A 19,169-nucleotide genomic window follows, 5' to 3' on the forward strand; every position below is an offset into this window, starting at 1 on the left:
GGCTTTTTTCCCCTAGTAGCAATGGTCCAATTGCAGTGCAGGCACAGTGATAGCAGTGTCACTTGTCCTAACATCTCTGCAGTAGAGGTGGCCTCAGGGAGTTTTGGAAGGCCACCAAGCCATTATCACTTGTGACTAGACCCTCTCGAAATATCCCAGGAAGAGTTTTTGCTGTTACTTACAAACTTACATTGCACAGTCACTCATACCCAAGCCCACCCTCATACTCACCCTCCCCTACAGCCACCACCATGACCACCACATGCTCAATTTCACTGCAGTGAGTTTTCAATTTAAAAAACAAAACAAAACTGCCCCAAACAAAAAGCATCTAAAATAAACAACAAAAAGCAAAAACAACCACTAAAATCACTTTCTGGGAGTTTCAACTACCTTTCTGGTTTGTTTGTTTGTCCCTGACTCCTTAAAAGACAGGATCGGGAAAACCGGACCAAAGACAAGATTAAGAATATGAGTTTCGCAGTTAGGTTACTGTTTTGTGGAACACAAACCAATGCCAACAATGTTACATACTAGTAAAATACTTGAAACCTTTCTGAACATCAATTCTCAGTTAAACCACATAATCAGAGGAGCTGGGGTAGGGTTAGGGGGTGGATTTCAGTGGTGGAGTGTTTATTTGCACAGCATGGATATGGCCTTGGGTTCCATTCCCCAGACCACAAAAAATAAACAATTAAGATAATCAGAATATTGACTTGCTATTGTTAGGGTAAGGAGAGTGTTTTAGGACTCTCGAGACAGCATGTGTGAACTCTGAACTCCATTGGGCCACCCTTTCTATATACTGGGCTCTCAGAGTTTCTGGGCAGCTCAACTCAGATTTTTACCATAAGGGGAAGCCCACAACTCATGGGATCCCACGGTGAATAGAAAGACACACTAACAGCTTACTGTGCCCGTGCTACTAAGACTGGAGAATGGCTACTTCCAATTTCAAGCTTGAGAACTTCATGTCACAGAGGGCCTGAGTTATACACAGAAGGGGAGAACAAATGTCTTCAATTTTGAAACTTAATTCTCCTGCCATTCTAGCAGAGTTTCCAAAAACCTCTAAAGTAGTTGTACCTTATCTATAATGCAAAAGAAAGTTTGAAAGAGGCCTCAGATACCCAAGGATTTGTGGATAAGCTAAAAAGAAAGAAAAGAGTAAGGTGTGGTAGCAGACATCTTTAATCCTAGCCCTCAGGAGGCAGAGGCAAGTGGATGGATCTCCTTAAATCTGAGGCCCGCCTGGTCTACATAGTAAGTTCCAGTTCAGCCAAGACTACCGAAAGAGACACTCTCTCAAATAAGAAACAAACAACAAAAAAATAATAATAACAAAAGAAAGAAGGAGGAAAAGAAAAGGCGGACAGAGGATTTTTCTTTTAAACATAAGAAAAGAAAAATGAACCCTGTACAGAGTTAGCAAGATGCTGGGTTTCCATCCCCACTACCCTTTCCTTAAAAAAAAAAAAAAAATGGTGACCGGGGGTGGGCGGTGGGGGGGAGATCCCACACCAGTTAGGGGTAGTGTGTAGAGCATCAGGGAAGAGCTCATTGTAGCATCCTCCCCCCTGTGCAACACATGTGCAAGGAGGTGGTAGAGGATTGTCTTTTGCATGAATTACAAAATTCACTATGGAAATACGAGAACAGTTAAGGACGCATGGAAAGAAGTTAAGGATAAACACCTGTCAGAACTGGGCAGCTGTGGAATAGGACAATGGTGCCTTTTGGTATGGGAAGCCCAAATTTAACTTTTTAAAGGGCAGGGTCTTACTATGTAGTTCTAAGACCTGGTTGGCCTCAAACTCAACAGAAATCCACCTACCTGTGCCTCTGGGGTTCTGGGATTAAAGGACTGTGCCATGAGGCCTGGCCCCAAATTTAATTTTTAAGTCTATTGAAGCAGGAACTTTCTAATTTAAGCTTGTTGTTCCAAACAGAAGATCAAAGGAGCCATTATCTAAAAAGGGAAGGTGAAGAGGTCAACGCTGTCATTGGCACTGACCAAGAAAGGGAGGGGGGGCACCTCTGTACACAGGCAGACAGCTAGACAGTTAGACGCTGCTGTGGTTCCAATGTGCGCAGATTCAGGAGACAATGGGGAAATAAATAATCCCATGTTTCGGGGGCTGAAAGGATGTGGGTGGCTGTGTGCCACAGCTTTAGTTGGCTCAGCTATTTAACACTGAGCCAAATGACTGGGGTTGTTCCCATCTCTTGGAGCCTGAACAATCTAAACTAACTCAGTATGAAGTGGTGGGCCTTGAGTTTAAAGTCAAATGAGTAATAATAATTCAAGGATTCATTGCTGGGGCAGGACAGCCTGGAGGCAAAAGACAGCTCTTGACACTAGCTAGCATCGAGGCCTCAAGCAAGTTATGTAATCTCTCTGTGCTTCAGTTTCCTCGTTTGCAAAATGGGGAATCCAGTACATCTTCCCTCTCAGGGAATAGCATTTAGAATGACACATGGGCTCAGTAAGTTCTAGAACAACACACACTTCCATCATTGCTAGATGGAACGTAGGTCAGTCAAGTGACCTGGATTGTGGATCTGAATCACATCAGTCATGTGGACCCAGACTTGTGAGAGGAGTGAAAGACTGATTTACTTCCAAGAGGACTCCTCAGCTGGTGATGAGAGGTCTCACCGGGACAGCATCTTTCAAAAACCATGCAGAGACCCCCCAATCTTATGCATTACACTCATTCGATAAACCAGCTTACGAAAATACATTATTTTGAAGCAAGCATGCTGTTAATGCTCATCCTAATGACACCCACTCTCAGCATTGCAAACAATGCACATGGTTTCAAAAGCTGCAAGCACTCCAATCAGTGCTTGGGGTAAATGGGAACACACAAGCAATCTGGTTTAGTTGGTCACAGCGATCAGAACACCACAAGCTGTTGCATGGGAGAGACACAAATGAGGTGCAGCTCAGTGCAGAAAAAGGGAAAACGGAGTACTAACTCGCTGAGACGACTCGATTTTCATCAAGTACCTTTGAATGTCAAGTTCTGACTGGAGAGAGATCAGCATGCACTGCAAAGCCTATGACCAGGAGAAAGAAAGAAACAGTGAAAACAGGAAGAGAAAAGGGGTAGGCCCAGTTAGTCCTTCATAAGCTTCATCTTCATCATCATCATCATCATGCAGCGAAGTTATCCCTCCCCAGGGAAAGAAGGGAGGTGGCAAGCCCTGCCATTTATTTGTCAAAACAATGTTGAAAGCAAATCCTAACTACCAGAGGTCTCCTCGAATATCCCCACACAGGTGTGCTTGCCTCCACCTTGTGTTACCTGAGAACATGTCACACTGACCCATGGTCACAGGGTATGCAGGACCTGACAGAGCCTGCCCAACCAATGCAACAACTTTCTGAGTCAGAATTCAGGCTGGTGGGCAGGACAGAAATTACCATGAAGATTAGCCCCTGGGTCCACAGCCTCTGGGTTGTCTTTCTAACATAGTTCTGGGTTTAGCGCCCTCTGTCTGCACCCTGCTACCAGGGACGCCACAGCCACTATGAACAGATGACCAGTATTTAATCCAAAGCCTGAGTGCTAATACTTGAACCCAGTGGCCCTCCAGCAGCCTTCACTGTGCAGGGTTTAGTGTGCCAAGGCTTAATCCATTTAATTTTCTTTCTTTGATGTTACTGATCTATTTTTGGACTCCTTCATTTACTAAACACCTGAACTAGAGGGATCAGAGAGATAGAGCAGCAAGAAGAGTGAGTGCTGCTCTTGGGGACCTGAGTTCAATTCTCAGCATAGATCACAGACTCCTGTGACGCTAGCCAGCTGCAGGAGATCCAGCATCCTCTTCTGGACTCCATGGGTACCTGCATTCACATGTGCACATACCCTCAACCCATGCGTGCACACAGGTGCAGATGTGCGCATGTACACACACACAAATAATAAAAACAAATGTTTAAAAATGATCTAAGGTAGAAAATACTTGGTGTTTTGAAACAGGAAATGTGTACAATCCTAACACAAGGATGATCACTTCTTGTACCTTACATCAGTCAATGAAGTATTCTCCTGGTGTGTTGGATTGGTCATTAATTCAGATATTCCCATGCAGACTACCAACATATAGGGTCTCTAAAATCAATTGTAATCTGGTGTGGTGATAAACACCTGTAATACCAACATTTGGAAACCTGAGACAGGAGGATCATGAGTTCAAAGCTAGGCTGTGCTATTCAAAGACCTTGTCTAAAAAATTAGATAAATAAGTAGCTTCTTAGAAATTCACTTGGGTAAGATTGAGTGTAATAAGTAAACACAGCCAGGAGGTGGTGGTGCATACCTTTAATCCTAGCACTGGGGAAACAGAAGCAGGCAGATCTCTGGAGGCCAACCTGGTCTACAAAGTGAGTTCCAGGAGAGCCAGGGCTACACAGAGAAGCCCTATCTCAAATAGCAAAAGCAAACAAAACTAAATACATACCATTGAAATAAGACTATATATTACAAAAAAGTAAACACATACTATTGTAATAAATCACACTATATATACATATATATGATTCGTTACCACTTTATATGTACAATATATACATCATATGCATTTATGTCTGAGTAACTCCATGTCATTTAGGACCACACTCATCAGCTACAGACAATAAGAAGAAAAAGAACCTTTGAATACAGAAGGCTATGTTTAAAAGCCAAGACAAGTCTCCTGACAATAACTGTGTTAAAATATTCTACCCAGAATGCTCTTAGGGGTTAAAATCAGTAAAAGAACTTTTTAGGGCTTTCACAGGAACAAATAGCGACACCATTTGAAAAACTATCTGCTAGCCTGACCTCATAAAAGCTCCTTTTCCGGTGAATATACTCTCTGCAGGACTAAGAGGGTTGCTGTAGGGCCCTTTGAATTTCTTCTCCAGAGTTTACAGGCTTCATCAACGGGGAATGAAATATCTTGAGGCAGACCACAAATAATAAATGTGTAAGATGGAAATAGGATGGCAGATTTGAAGAACTGCTATAGTTAGACAGAGGCAAAAGGCTTCATAAAACTCACACTTACAAGGTGAAAGGCAGCGATAGCTGGGGGCAGAGAGGAGACTTCAGCCCTACAGAGTCAACCTGGAATGGAAGCAGGTAAGGGAGACCAGGGTCCAAGGAGCCCCCAGTGTCAGGGAGACCTACAACAATGAAAGAAGTAGTTGGGGAAAGGGAAGTCAACAAAGCAGTTGTCAAGGTAAGTATCATCTTGAGTCAAAAGGGTGTTGATGGTGTGTGTGTGTGTGTGTGTGTGTGTGTGTGTGTGTGTGTGTGTGTGTGGTGAGGTAGCTCCACATTCTGGAGCCAATCTCACTCTCCTGGATCATTCTTAGCTTGGCTTTGGGGAGTGAGGGTAGCCAAGGAAACTCGGAAACTATTAGTTTCCCACCAGTAGACCAGGGGAAGACCCAGGGATGCTTGAAGGCAGGAAGCCTTCTAGGAGATTCTAGGAGATTCATGGATCCAATGGAAGAAGAAGTTGGAGCCAGCAGCTGGATATAGTGGTGCATCTTGCAGTCCTAGCACTATGGAGACTCTCAAGCTGGAGACGAGTTTTTAAGGCATAATAAGGCCCTACCTCCAACAACCATTAGCCTCTACTACCAAGGTTTTCCAATGTTAAAAAGGAAACTCACAGAGAACTGTTTCTTTGTTGTTGTTGCTTGTTTTTTTCGAGACAGGGCATTGGAACTTGTCCTGTAACTTGTCTTGTAGACCAGGCTGAACTCACAGAGATCAGCCTGCCTTTGCCTCTTGAGTGCTGGGCTTAAAGGCTAGCTCCACCACAGCCCAGCAAGTGCGAAAAATTTTAAGCCCCCAAAGAAAAAAAAGCTGAGATTTAATCAGGTCTCTCTTATGTGCCACTCAAACCAAACAGGTAGCACTTAGAAGTTGAGGTATAGCTCTAACTAGAAAATAAATTGGTTCCCAGACACTGAGAGATGGCAAGAAAGCTAGCTTTAAAAGATCATTTATTTATTTGCTGGGGGAAGGGACACACATGTATGGCTGCAAGCAGAGGTCAGAGGATGAGTTAAGGAGTTAGTCCTCTGCTTCTGCCACATGGTTTCCTGATTAAATTCAAGTCACCAGGCTCTGTGGCAAGCACACTGACTCACTGAGCCATCTTGTTGCCCTCAAAAGAAGCTAGTTTGATTAAACTTCTTTTTAAAATATTTTTTTATTTATTTTTGGTTTTATGTACACATTTGTATGTGTGAGGGTGTCAGATCCCCTGGAACTGGAATTAACAAACAGTTGTGAGCTTCCATGTAGGTGCTGAGAATTGAATCTGGGTCTTCTAGAAGAGCAGCCAATGCTCTTCACCAAGCTATCTCCTCAGTCCCCTGGATTAAACTTCTTGATTATCAAAGAGTCACTCATCACTTTAAGGAAATAACTGGAGTGGCAAAACAAAGATGCTATAAAAATTGATCAGGAGTATAATTCTTTTTCAAATGCTATTAACAAAAAAACAAAAACAAAAAACAAAAAACAAGAAAAACAAAACAAAACAAAAAAAACAAACAAACAAAAAAAAAAAAAAAACCAAAAAACTGAACAGCTATTGGAATGAAACGGCAAAAATGATCGATAGATGTTCCTGTTGTTCTGAAGGATTCAGATTCCTGGGATCTTTTTTCCAGAAACGAACAACACAGAGTGGTGCTCATGGCATGAGCAAAGGCTGATAATTTTCTTTTTTAGCTCTACCCATTTCGATGACACATTTTCAATGACAAGTCTCACTATACACAACATAAATGTGGAAAAAGCAACACGCAGGTGTGTAGGGTCAGCAGTGAGAAATGGTGGGTGGCTGGAGTTCGAAAGGTTAACGCTTAACTTAAAGGCTACGTTCTTGGTTTTCTTCACAAATTAAAGATTTTCTGATGTGGCTTTACCCGGAGTCAACTTTTGATGACTGGGAGCCCCTTAGAGAACTGTAGTTAAATAAAATGCATGTATAAAAACATTGTTATGATCCAGGGAAGACATGTCTGTGATGAGTCCTCCATGAACACTGACTTGTCCCCTTTGTCCTCACAGAGAAGACCCAAGGGCCAGAGCCTCATGGAGGCTTCTATCTTACTGTGCATAGAACACAGAAGCAGGTTTTCTTGCCACCTCTCTAGTGGCTCACATACCTTTTCTTGAATTTACAGTGGAAATCTTCACTACTAATTTCCATTTAGTTTACCTTTCAAAGAATGGAAAATGTTGTTTTCACCGACTTCCTAAAACTGTCTCCCTGCTTTTGAAGACACCTAACAGCTATTTAATTTTCTCCCACTTTCCTCGTCTGTAAACTGGGGACAACATAGACAGTGCTGGTTATTGAAAGGATTAGACAGAGCTGAGGCTTGTAGAGTTCTGTGCTCAATTCCTACCTTCTGGAAGTCCAGCTCCAGAGTATCTGATGCCCTCCCTCGTCTCTGTAGGTACTCACAAAAGAACGGCATTCACACATACAAATGCATGAATATAAAATAAAAATAAATCTTTAAAACAAATTATATTGGCATAGGGCTGGAGAGACAACTCGGCAGTTAAGAGCACTCATTGACTGCTCTTCTAGCACCTACATGGCAACTAACAACTGTCTATAACTCCAGTTCGAGGGTATCCAACGCCATCTTCTGGCCTCATCTATCACTGCACTCTTGTGGTGACAGACTTATGCAGGTGAAATACCCATACACATACAAGAAAAATAGGTAATTCAAATTATATTGTTGCCATATGCTTTAATAACAGATTATGAATAATAAAAGTCTTAAAATTCAGCAAGTCTGTTTATAGTGATTAACTCTAAGGAAATAATCATAATCTATGGGAGCCTGCACAGTGTCCTGCGAACATGGGGTGGGGGGTGTGTGTGCTCATGCTGGGGCCACAGAAAACAGATGCCAGCAAAGACACACACAGCTGTCCATGCCAACATTACAACCATGATCTCAGCACTCTGAGGTTGAAGCAGAAGGATCACAAGTTTGAGGAAGCTTAGTCTGCACAGCAAAGTTATGTCTTCAAACAAAACAAGAAGTTTGCATATATAATTAAGTTGATAAAAACCATGCCAGGAAAAAAAATGACAACTGCTTTCAGTTTTGAATCTATATGCCCATAAAAAAAGAGCAGAGGACACACCACCAAATGCTAATAGGGATATCTTGTGGGTTATAGGACTGTTAAAAGAAGACATTAATTTTAAGTCCCATAGGCCTGGCATCAAATTATTGTGCTTGATTTTCTGATCTGTTTGTAACCCTCCCTCAAAAAATCCTTAGCATCTAATGTGATATTAATAAAAAAAATAGAAATATTCTCCTTTAACGAAAGAGAATATGAGGATTCATCGATTGGGAATTTTGAAGGTGGGGAAAACAGTAAGATCACAGCCAACTGTGCAGCTTTTTTATTACCTAAGCTGCCTATTGGTTTCTCTCATTGAATATGGGTCATTGCACCACGAGGAGCTTGCCCTGAGCTTGGCAAATTTAATAGTATTCAGTATGACGGAAGGGCGCAGCTGACACCCCATCCCAGACACTGGAGGAAACAGGACACCCTCTCCACTGGTGGTTCTGCGTCAATCTTTGTCCTTCCCAAAATGTTTCAGAGTCCCTTGCTCAAACTCATTCTGGCTGTCTGCATATGACCAATCTGTGAGGACACTACAGTCAGCTGACCATTTGTAAAATGACCGGCAATGACAGAATGGAGCAAGGATTACTGCAAATCTAATCCTTTTAGCAACACTGCCACTGATGAGTCAGTTTTGTCACTGTGACACAAACTAAAGTGCACAACACAAGCAAACGATGAAAATCACCTTAGAAACCACGCTACCCTGGAGACACAGAGTCCATCAGTAACAGGCCATCAAAGCCAATTCAGGTTCTTTGACATTTAAGAAAAAAAAAAAAATAATTGCTCCATGGAGGAATACAACTATAATAAAATTACTTTAAATGTTTAAAACAGTGAAAATGGAAGAAAATCATCTTCCCCATGCCATTCGATAAGTCAGCCTAATACTTATAATGACGTCAAATTGTTTATCTCTAAAAGGTTAAGTGGGGGTGGGGGCAGCTTCTAACAAAATGAAGAAGGGTGCAGAGCAGATGTCCTTACAAACTGTTGCCTGAGAATTCCTTCTTTCCTGAGGAATCCTAGGAGTGGATGTAATTCTACAGTGAACAAGGGGTGGTGGTTGCAACTACTGTTTTCAGAAAGAGACAGGAGTAAGCACGATTGGGCCTTGGTTTTAGCACTGAGTTTAAGTACCATAAACATTACATGGGGTATCTTCCAGTACAATTACCTCACCAGAAGACACAGTGATGTGGGTATTTACGATAGAGTTTGTTGTATGAAAACACCAGAGCACAGCACGCAGGCTCAGTAAGAACACAAGAATGACACCTGCAGTAGGAAGAAGCCAGGGAACCTCAGCACCAGATGTCCAAGTAGGGAGTCTGCTTGGCTGTTTTCAAAACAAATGACTCCCATGTATACCTGCAGCAAGGCAACTTCCTCTGAATTGAAAGAGGATGCTCAGGAGACTCATGGGGTAAACAAAAGGTCATACTCTGGCAAAGCTGGAACCTGGAAGATTCTGGAGGGTCCCTCCTGAGCTTTATAGGATCAAGCATCTCTGAGAGCTCTTGGACCTGACCTGCTGTCTACAAGCTGTGCAGAAAGCCCCAGAGTTGCAGATTTCCTGAGTCCTCATCCATGCCAGGGAGGGCTTCTGGGATGTAGCCTTTTAAGTCACCCTTGCTCCTTTAAGTAACCCTTCACACATACTCCTGTTAGGAACCCTAATAAAAACTCAGTGGTTCACCAAGTTGGACTTTGGTACAACTGTTACTTTGGTCTGTCATGGGTTTCCTTCATGGGGTGAGGTGTATGTGTATGTCTGTATGGTATTGTCCTAGGAAAAGTTTGTCTAAAACAATGTCTTAGCTTATAATACCTTACTGGCTTCCAATGCAGCAGGTTTGAAGGGTAATACAATTTCTATTAATTGCTATAGCTTGGAGGGGGGAGTAGGAAAAAATGATTGCATCACAAAGTAAATACACAGAACATAGGCTAGAGCTTAGCCACTTTTGATGCTGCCCAGCCCCCCATACACACACACACACACACACACACACACACACACACACACACACAGCCATCGTTCTGATGGGCAGGCAGAGCTATAGAAGGGGCTCAATGTTGTGATAGTCACCCTCCACTGGCTTCCAATTTTGATTCACAGTATCTATTCTCTCAGTCTACCTAGAAGAACCAGACTATATTTAGGAGGGAACTGAAACAGCTAAGATTCTCATGCAAAGGAAAGACAGTATTAGGATAAAACAACGCACTGGCTAGCACAGGAGTTCTTTCCCAAGTCTCCACATTCCCCACTAAACAGCAGGGGAACAGAAGCCAGCAGGGGCGGGAATGTTCCCGTCCAGCATTTTATGTAATGTCTGGGAGAAGACTGCTCAGGTCTTTTCTGCAAAGGACCACCTCTAAGGAAATGCCTCACATAGTTGTAGCCTATGGCCACTGGATGTCCAGCTCAAACATTAGCTGCTTCACATAAGCTGTGGCTTGGGTGAGGGCTGTCAGTGGAGGGTCCATTGTGATTGAAAAGTTGGTCTTTAGAGTGGTACCATGGGAGATGGAACCAATGGGAGGTGGTGACACCTCCTGGGAGATCAGTGGGCCATTAGGGAGGTGCTTCCAATAGGGAGTTCTCTTGGAACATCTGGGTGGTTCTCTCTTGGAGATTGTTATGAAGGCCTGTGCTTGGCTTCAGTCTTTCTATGGACAGACTTAAGATATGACCACTCTGTCAACTCAGGCTCCCACCACCTGCTATGAGACCTACCCCAGCACTCAGCTTAGATATGGGCATCATTCCCTTGACTCTTCAAACCAAACTAAATCAATCTTTTTTCTTCCTAAAGTAGCTTGTGTGGAGGCCCATAGAAGTGGCTCTGTCCCATTTCGACACATGGTCAGAGAGTTGGGCCTATTGTTGCTCCTTCAAGGTTGAGCCCCAGAATGTTTGACCTAAAGTGTGGCTATTGTGTGTCTTGCCTAGAAAACAGGATATTTGGTCTAAGGTGTAGCTAATGAATCGGATGTCTTTGCCTAAACAACAGGATATTTGGTTTAGGGTGTGGTGTTTGGTGTTTTGGGTATTATGGAGGTAATTATATTTGTTTGTTCCTTATAGTATGGTAAGAAAAGTCTTTTGTCTCCCATCGCCCCCTCACTCCCGTTTGATTGGGACACATAAGAACTTAGAACACTAAACTTTGGGCTGATCACAGTAGTCACTGGATGCCCTCCAGACTCTATTTCTTGTCTTAAATATATTTCTTTCCTCAATACACACTCCCCCTTTCAAGGATGGACCGGATTAGTCAGCTGGGCAGGACAAGCTTGTCTTGGACATTTCATTACAGTGACATGGAGATAACTAGTGATATAATAAATGCCATCTGTAAGCTTGCTTGCTTCCTGTCTCCTTCTCCAAATTCTCATTCTCTACACTGTGAACATCACAAAGTCAAAGGCATCTTCAATATTCCCTTCTCACTAACAGAATGAATGAATGTAAAGTTGAAAGGAGATATCAGGCCTCAGAACTTGTGTTTAATGTGGTGGGCTGTTCAAATAAAAATGCCCTCCCTAATGGGTCATAGTGGAATATATCTTTAATCCCAGCACTCTGAAGGGAGAGGCAGGTGGATCTCAGTGAGTTCGAAGCCAGCCAGGTCTACAAAGCAATTTCCAGGACAGCCCGGGCTATCCTGTCTCAAAAATAGAAAACAAAAACAAATAACAACAAGAAGTCCCTCATAGGCCCATAAGGAGTGGCACTATTAGGAGGTGTGGTGTTTGAGTGGTTGTGGCTTTGCTGGAGGAGTGTGTCACCAGGGAATAGGCTTTAGGGTCTCAGAAGCTCAAGCCAGGCTTAGTGGCTCACAGTGCCCCCCCCCCCCCGGCTGCCTGCAGATCCAGGTGTAGAAGTCTCAGCTCCCTTTCCAGCACCACGTGTGCCTGCATGCCTCTATGAGCCCCACCATGATGATAATGAACTAAACTTCTGAACTGTAAGTCAGCCCCAAATAAATGTTTTCCTTTATAAGAGTTGTGGTCATGCTGTCTCTAAACAACAATAAAACCTAAAACTTGTGGCCTGCTTGAATTGGAGGCCTATGTCTTGGTAACAAGCTACTTAGTAGGTCTTAGAACTTTAGATGTGTGTTGCAGACAGCAGTACCCACAGCACAAGCAGGCTGACAAGCTCCTGAGACCTGGACCCAGCCCAACACCCACACGAACCTCACCATCAATACTCCAAGGGTGTTCTGATCTACCCCTGTACCTGTCCCCTCACCCCTGGCCCATCAGTTTTTTACTGTCTTGGGTACTCTGGTACCTTCTCAAAAGGAGGGCAATTCCATGTGATGGAATTTCTGCTCGGCAGACTTCTTTTCAATTTTCACCAAGACCTCCTACCACAGACCATGAGACTTAAATAAAAAGCTCAGAACCCCTAAAGGGGGCAAGAAGTGGGAAGCGCTTCCAAACCCATTTCATTATTTCAAAGGCTTGGGAACACATTCCAGCTTTGGCTCAATTGCTGCTGTTTCTGAGGATGTGAGCATTGCAGAAGGGATAGCAAGGACTCATACCAGCTGGGGCTATCGTCCCAAAAGGCTTTGCTTCAGGAACTGCCTCTCACATGGGAAGCTTGCTTAAGGTAGCCTTATAATAGGGAGAAGAGGTGTCCTAATACTTGGATTCTGACTTCTACTTTTTTCCCTTGGAAAACAGGTTCAAACTCTGGAGCCTCACAGATCCTTAGCAGGTTGTATGGAAATGTTAGGACCTCAGACATGGGTAACCAGCAGAAAGTGTGAGCTTCATCTCAGGTCTGCTATGCAAAGTCTCACTATGGCTGGCTGCCAGTTGCACAGAAGGGACTGAGAGACAAGGGTCTACCAGGGTAAGAATCAGAAACCTGAGCATAATGTGACTGGCACATGTTTCTAGTTCCAGAATTGCTTAGGTATCCAAATGAAAAGCTGGATGAAATCTTTATGGCAAATTTTAGCTTTGCGTTATTAATCACCTCCCAAAATGGGAGTTCCTGGGCATTCCAGGAATTTCACATCGCTAAGTCATCATAAGTGGAAGAGAAGCCCGGAGTTAGATCTGCTCTTGGCAAAGCTCCATGTCCTTGTGTCCAGGACTTTTATGCTGCTTGGCTTTGTCACCACAACACAAACCTAGACATATGTGGGAAGAGGGAATCTTAATTGTGAAAATACCTCCAGAAGATTGGCTTGTAGGCAAGTCTGTGGGGTAGTATCTTGATTCATGATAGATGAAGGACCCAGCTCATAGTGGACTATGCCATTCCCAAGCAGAAGGTTCTGAGTTGTATGAGAAAGCCACAAGGAGCCAATCAGTAAGCAGCATTCATTCAGCTTCCACTGCCTTCAGTTCCTGCCCTGATTTACCTCCATTGATGGAGTGCGACCTGAGAGTTGTAAGAAGAAATAAATCCTTCCTTTTCCATGCTGCTTTCAGTCACGGTGTTTTATCACAGTAATAACCTAAGATAAGTCTGATTACAGGACATGAGCCCAAGGCCTAGGCTTGGCACTCATTAACTTCTCACATTGAACAAGTTATTTCATCCAACATTAGACTTTACACTGGAGTCATTAAAGCACCAGGGCGCAGTTTGTACAATGGCAAATAACACCGCTGCATCTTCTTCACAGGGTCAGCAAGAGGCACCAGTAACATCAACTGTAGGAAATCTCATTACGGTAAAGCTCTAAGGTGGGACAGGGGTGCTGTTCTGCAGAAGGCCCTTCAGACAGACACAGAAGGAGTTCCTGAAATGGCTAAGATGATACTCTATTGACTGATACACCTGGCCCCAGCCCCTGAGTTAACACTCATAGTCTAAATGTTTGTGCCTTCTGAAATCGCTGTGTTGAATCCTCGGTCTACAGTGATGGTATTTAGAGGCAGGGCCTTTCCAAAATGACTAGTTTATATGGATGGAGCTTATATGGTGGGGTTAGTGCCATAATAAAGAGGCTGGGAGCAATCATCTCCTACTGCTCATGGACACAGGAAGAAGAAAGTCCCCTGTAAAGCCATAGGATGCCGACATCTTGGCTTTAGGTTTATTTTACTTTCCAAGACAATAAAAAAATATTTCTATCATTTTAAGCCATATAATCTGCTTATTACAGAACTCCAACTTTAGCAAGATGATAAACTAGTAACAATCATAGTGTCAGATGTTGGTAGCCACATCTCCAGATGAGACACCGGCCACAAGACTAGCATCTGAGGCTCTGGTACCACCTGCCCATGAGGCTGTTCCACTGATGCCAGGTCACATGAATGAACACAGCTCAACCAGCCTGTTCACATTCCCCAGCTTACATCACCTGGAGACCTAGAGAACTAGACTCAGCTCCCCCCTCTAGTTCCTGGCTTATCAAACTTCAGCCAAATTATTTTGGAGAAAAATTGTTCTGTGAAATCTATTAAGTTTGATGGAGGAAAAGAATGCCTTCTTCTAAAAATGTTATTACTCTGGAGAGTTCATATCACTGCTAATAGCAATCAAGAAAGAGTGAGTTTCTTACATTAATAGACAGACTGGCATTAAACTGCTAGCTTGTACAACCAAGCACCATCACTATTATAAACTCTTTACAACTGAAGCCATAGTTACTAACTGCTATTGCTATTTTGCATGGAAGCCAGGGCTCTGTACATGGTTGGCAGGTGGTACTACATCTGTAGACCACGAGTTATTTTGTGGATGTCTGGGTGTGTGCATATGTGGGTAGGTGAGTGCACTCATGTGTGCATGTGTTCATATGGGTTCTTGCATGTACTGGAGTGGGAGCTGAGCAGAAGCCAGTCATTTCTCAGGAGCCACACACTTTTCTCTGAGGCAGGATCTCTCATTGGCCTTCACTTCAACTCATCAATCTGGCTAGACTGGCTAGCCATCAAGCCTTGGGGATCTGTCTAATCCTATCTCCCCAGTTCTGGGATTCCAAGTGTGTACCATCTTGCCCTGCTTTTTCAAATATGAGTCCTGGGGATAGAATTCATATCCTCATACTCTCCTGGCAAGTAGTTTACCAACTGAGTTAGTGTCCCAACCCCAAAATCATTTTTGACATTACATTTTAGGATGATAATATGAGCAAGAAACAATGACAAAAGCTATAAAATATGACACTGAGATCACCTTGTGGAATTAGTGTATCCTGTTAAGTGAACTCCAGTCGCTTCTTTATTCATAAAACAACACAGGGTTCAATCCTTTCAATCAGAACACTGGGTTCTCAGAGTTCTTGAAGAAGCTGAAAGCTTACCCTTTTAATTACAGGGAATCACAGTGGAATGCGCCTCCATAACAATTCAACTCTAAACATACTTTGCTAATTGCTTGCAAATACCAAGAGAAGACTGATGAAAACATAGTCTTGTAAGTATGCAAGCAGCCTCTGGCCTGGCTGTGAAAACCTGAGAGTAAGATAACAGGAAGAGGGGACAGAAGGGGAGGGGAAGGTGAAGAGGGAGCCCTTCAGCGGCATTCCAAGTTACTCTGGCTGATTTTATCAATGAGGATGGGGGCGGGGGGCAGCCACAGCTCACCAGTGATGCACAGGACACAGTGCAGGGAAGGTCAAAAACAGATTCAGAAAAGCTTTAAGAAGATTGCCAGGATCCTTCCAGCAGGAGGTAACAAGAAAATAGAAAACTAATTACCATGGAACTCCTTGAACACCAAAATACCCCACAGAACCACAGACAATGAAACAGAACAGAGCAAACCTGAAGGGAAATATTTGAACATGGCTATTCTACAGACATGTCCTTCTGGAACATCTGCCAGGTTTGGAGCAACAAAGCAAGCAGGGTTCTGGAAGGTATAATAAGAGGGAAAGAAAAATGGTTCACAGTTTTGGGGTGCAGTGAGGGTGAGGGAAGCCTAAGTTCAGAGAGCAAAGGGGGAGTCATATCCAAATGAGTCCTCTGGATGGTGTGAACCCACTCTGCACAGAGATCCCCACCTCATCTTTTTGTACAAATCCCAGGAGGATCTGAGACAGGTATGTTTCCTTTTGGTGCCTAGCCTCTCTTAATTTACCAAGTAGCATGATGACCCCCCCCCCAAGCTAATAAATTGCCTTTGATTATGATCATTTAAAATTCAGCACAGTTCCAGTGTCTTTGGGAACAGTAACTCCCTCTTTCAAGGCAAGATTGTTGAGTAAGAATAACCTTGGCTCCATCCATTCCTAGTCTGACAACAGACTTTTCTATGTGGGTTTGAGATGCAGACAAAGAGCTTTGAAATCCAGAGTGGTGGGTAGAGTTTGAACAGAACATTTGATTAGTAGAAAAAAAAAATTAATATAATGGTGGCACCCCCTATGCACCCCAATCTATAATAGGCAGATTAGCACATCCACTTACAAAAGGGATAAGGAAATGTTTTTAAGTTTATATCTTAAGTAAACATATACCATGCAATTAATTAATTTCATGTAAATATAAGGGAATTACATAACCTATGGTTATTCCAGGCAGATGGTAGGTGTTTGAAGGACAGCATTGGTCACAGCCTTGGACCTAACCTTATTCCTTCCTTGTCAACTAAAAATACCAGTGGTGAACCTGTGATCCAATACAGTTCTGTGTGGATTAATTTACTGGCAGCCTCTCATGTCCTACTCCAGGGCAGGCAGGAGTGGCAGACAGGGAAGCAGGTCTCAGCTGGGTGCAAGAATCAAGGCCAGTATGGCTATTCAGGAATGGGGTGATACATCAGCAACCTACACTCTACACCTATAGACTCTACAATTGAAAGCCTGAGATCCGTCTGAATTGGATAGCTCAGTAGGATGCTGGAGACTCCAGGGTAGACCACCCCAGTACCACACAAAACTGTTATTGTACAGCACCCTGAATAAATAGATGCCACTGTTACTAAGTGTAGTGATAGTATCTTTTGCAAGAAACACAAAGAACAGCCTAGAACAGAAACAACCGACAAAATCCAACTGTATCTAACTGCACTGTCCTGGCTCTCCAGTTCTGAACTTCCTCACTCTACAGTGAATGCCCACTCTCCATACCACACTTCGGAGCAGCCAGTGAAGACATACTTGCATTCTGAAATTAGTTGGGCTGGGAAGGGCATGGTCACAAAGACCAGCAGTATCTCTGGAAATGAACAAATGCACAGAGCAAAGAAAAAAATACACTTGGGGGAAAGAAGGAAACCTGATGGGAATTTTCCAAGTGTTAGATGACAAAAGTCAATTTACGATCCACATAGTCACTCTTCCTGAAACTAAGTGTTAAGATGCAATGGCCCATTAAGTATAATCAATCATGAAGATAACCTTCATGATCAAGATGTTACCGTTCTCTCCCCTACTCCCACCACTTCTTAGGTAGGAAGGGGGTCACTGGGGCAAGTCTGTTCAATGCAAATGTCTTTGGTTCTATCACTCAATCTCACGCTAGCAAGAACAACCCCAAGGTTCCAGACTATAGGGGAAATACACTCTATTTCAAAGTCAACTGCTGACATGTAACTAAGTTTATTGTGTCCTTCCAGAGATGTCTTCTCTAAAAGAATAGCATTATACACTTATTTTGGTTTAAGGACTTTGAACTAAATCATAAAGACATATTTTCCTTTCCCCACACCCCAAAGATAGCAACATAAGAGTTTTTTTTTTTTAAAGACTCAAATAGAAAAAAGATAGAACTCTTATAATATTGTTGAAGTGGGGAGAACACTAAAAATTATAATAAACACTAAGCAACCTACCCTCTTGGTTAGTTCACTGTGAACCTCTCTCTCTCTCTCTCTCTTCTCTCTCTCTCTCTCTCTCTCACACACACACACACACACACTCACTCACCCACTCTAGCTGCTCATGGAATTATATGACACAGATAGGAGCTTCCTTCACTGCAGTTGTCAGTACTCAGCCAGGTCATCTGGATCATATAAATGTATTACTTTAAGTTTTGGAGGCTCTGGGGCCTAAAGGCAAAAGGTAATGAGCTATCTGAAAAGCATTATGTTTTTTTCCTGTATTTGTTTGTTTGCTTGCTTTGGTTTTTTGTTTGTTTGTTTTTTCAAGACAGTTTCATTGTGTAACAGACCTGGCTGTCCTGGAACTTGCTCTGTAGATCAGGCTGGCTTTAAACTCACAGGGATCCGCCTGCCTCTGCCTTCCATGTTGGATTTAATAAAGGCATGTGCTACCACCACCTGGCCTATCTTTTCTTTCTTTAAAAGAGAATAAAAATTTTTAACACCTTTCCCAGAGATGAAGAAGAGTTCCCACATCATACCAGCTTTAATCTCTCATTTTGCTTTTACCTCTGCTTTTACTCGGACTAGATACTGTATTCATATCCCAAGCCATCCTCCTTTCTGCTTCTCTGTCCTGTGAGCTCCAGGCATTCCACGAGAGCATGAGACTCTATTAGAGTTTGAATAGCTCTCGTGAAGACCAGGGCTGCACATGTACCCACAGCCACTTCCACTCAGGAGATTCTTTTCAGGAAGATAAGCTACTCCATACCTTGCTTCCCCATGATGCTCTCTTCATGGGCGCCGAGCATGTGACGGGTTTTCCTTGCTGGCTGTTTGTTGTTGGCGCACATACACGCACATCCCAATGTTCACCGTGTCTCCACTACAAGTGAGTACACTCTAAGACCTCTTTCCTCTATATGACTCAGTGGGTATCTAGGTGGCCTGGAGCAAGAGGTATTTTGCAAAGGGCACTGTCTTGGAAATACACCATTGCTGTAAAAGTACTACCTGCCAAATAAGGTAACCAGACTGAGTCTTCTTATCTGCACAGTGGGAAGGCCATCATGTAGTTTACCCCAAGTTGCTCTCTGGGACATGAAATAGATGAGGGTGTGGCACATGGTTAGCACTCACCACATGCTGGTGCTCTGCTCATTCCTCTACCTCTACTTAAGTATCTTCCCAGAGAACACAGAATAGGAGGGGATGACAGC

General features: G+C 43.2%; 1 protein-coding gene across 8 annotated transcripts in view; it reads right to left on the reverse strand.

Annotated features, from left to right (window-relative positions):
- Kiaa1217 (KIAA1217 ortholog) overlaps positions 1 to 19,169 on the reverse strand; it is a 488,613-nt gene that overhangs the window by 151,525 nt on the left and 317,919 nt on the right. The window contains exon 1 of one of the 8 annotated variants that reach the window (XM_051205693.1): positions 2,986 to 3,024. The exons of the other annotated variants lie outside the window; for them this stretch is intronic. Within the exon in view, the coding sequence (XP_051061650.1) occupies positions 2,986 to 3,009 (24 nt within the window). The 5' untranslated portion in view covers positions 3,010 to 3,024. Of the gene's footprint in view, positions 1 to 2,985; positions 3,025 to 19,169 lie in introns of those variants that run through there. 8 annotated transcript variants of the gene reach the window in all.

Source organism: Phodopus roborovskii, unplaced genomic scaffold (assembly GCF_943737965.1).
Source record: "Phodopus roborovskii unplaced genomic scaffold, PHOROB, whole genome shotgun sequence".
NCBI lineage: Eukaryota > Metazoa > Chordata > Mammalia > Rodentia > Cricetidae > Phodopus > Phodopus roborovskii.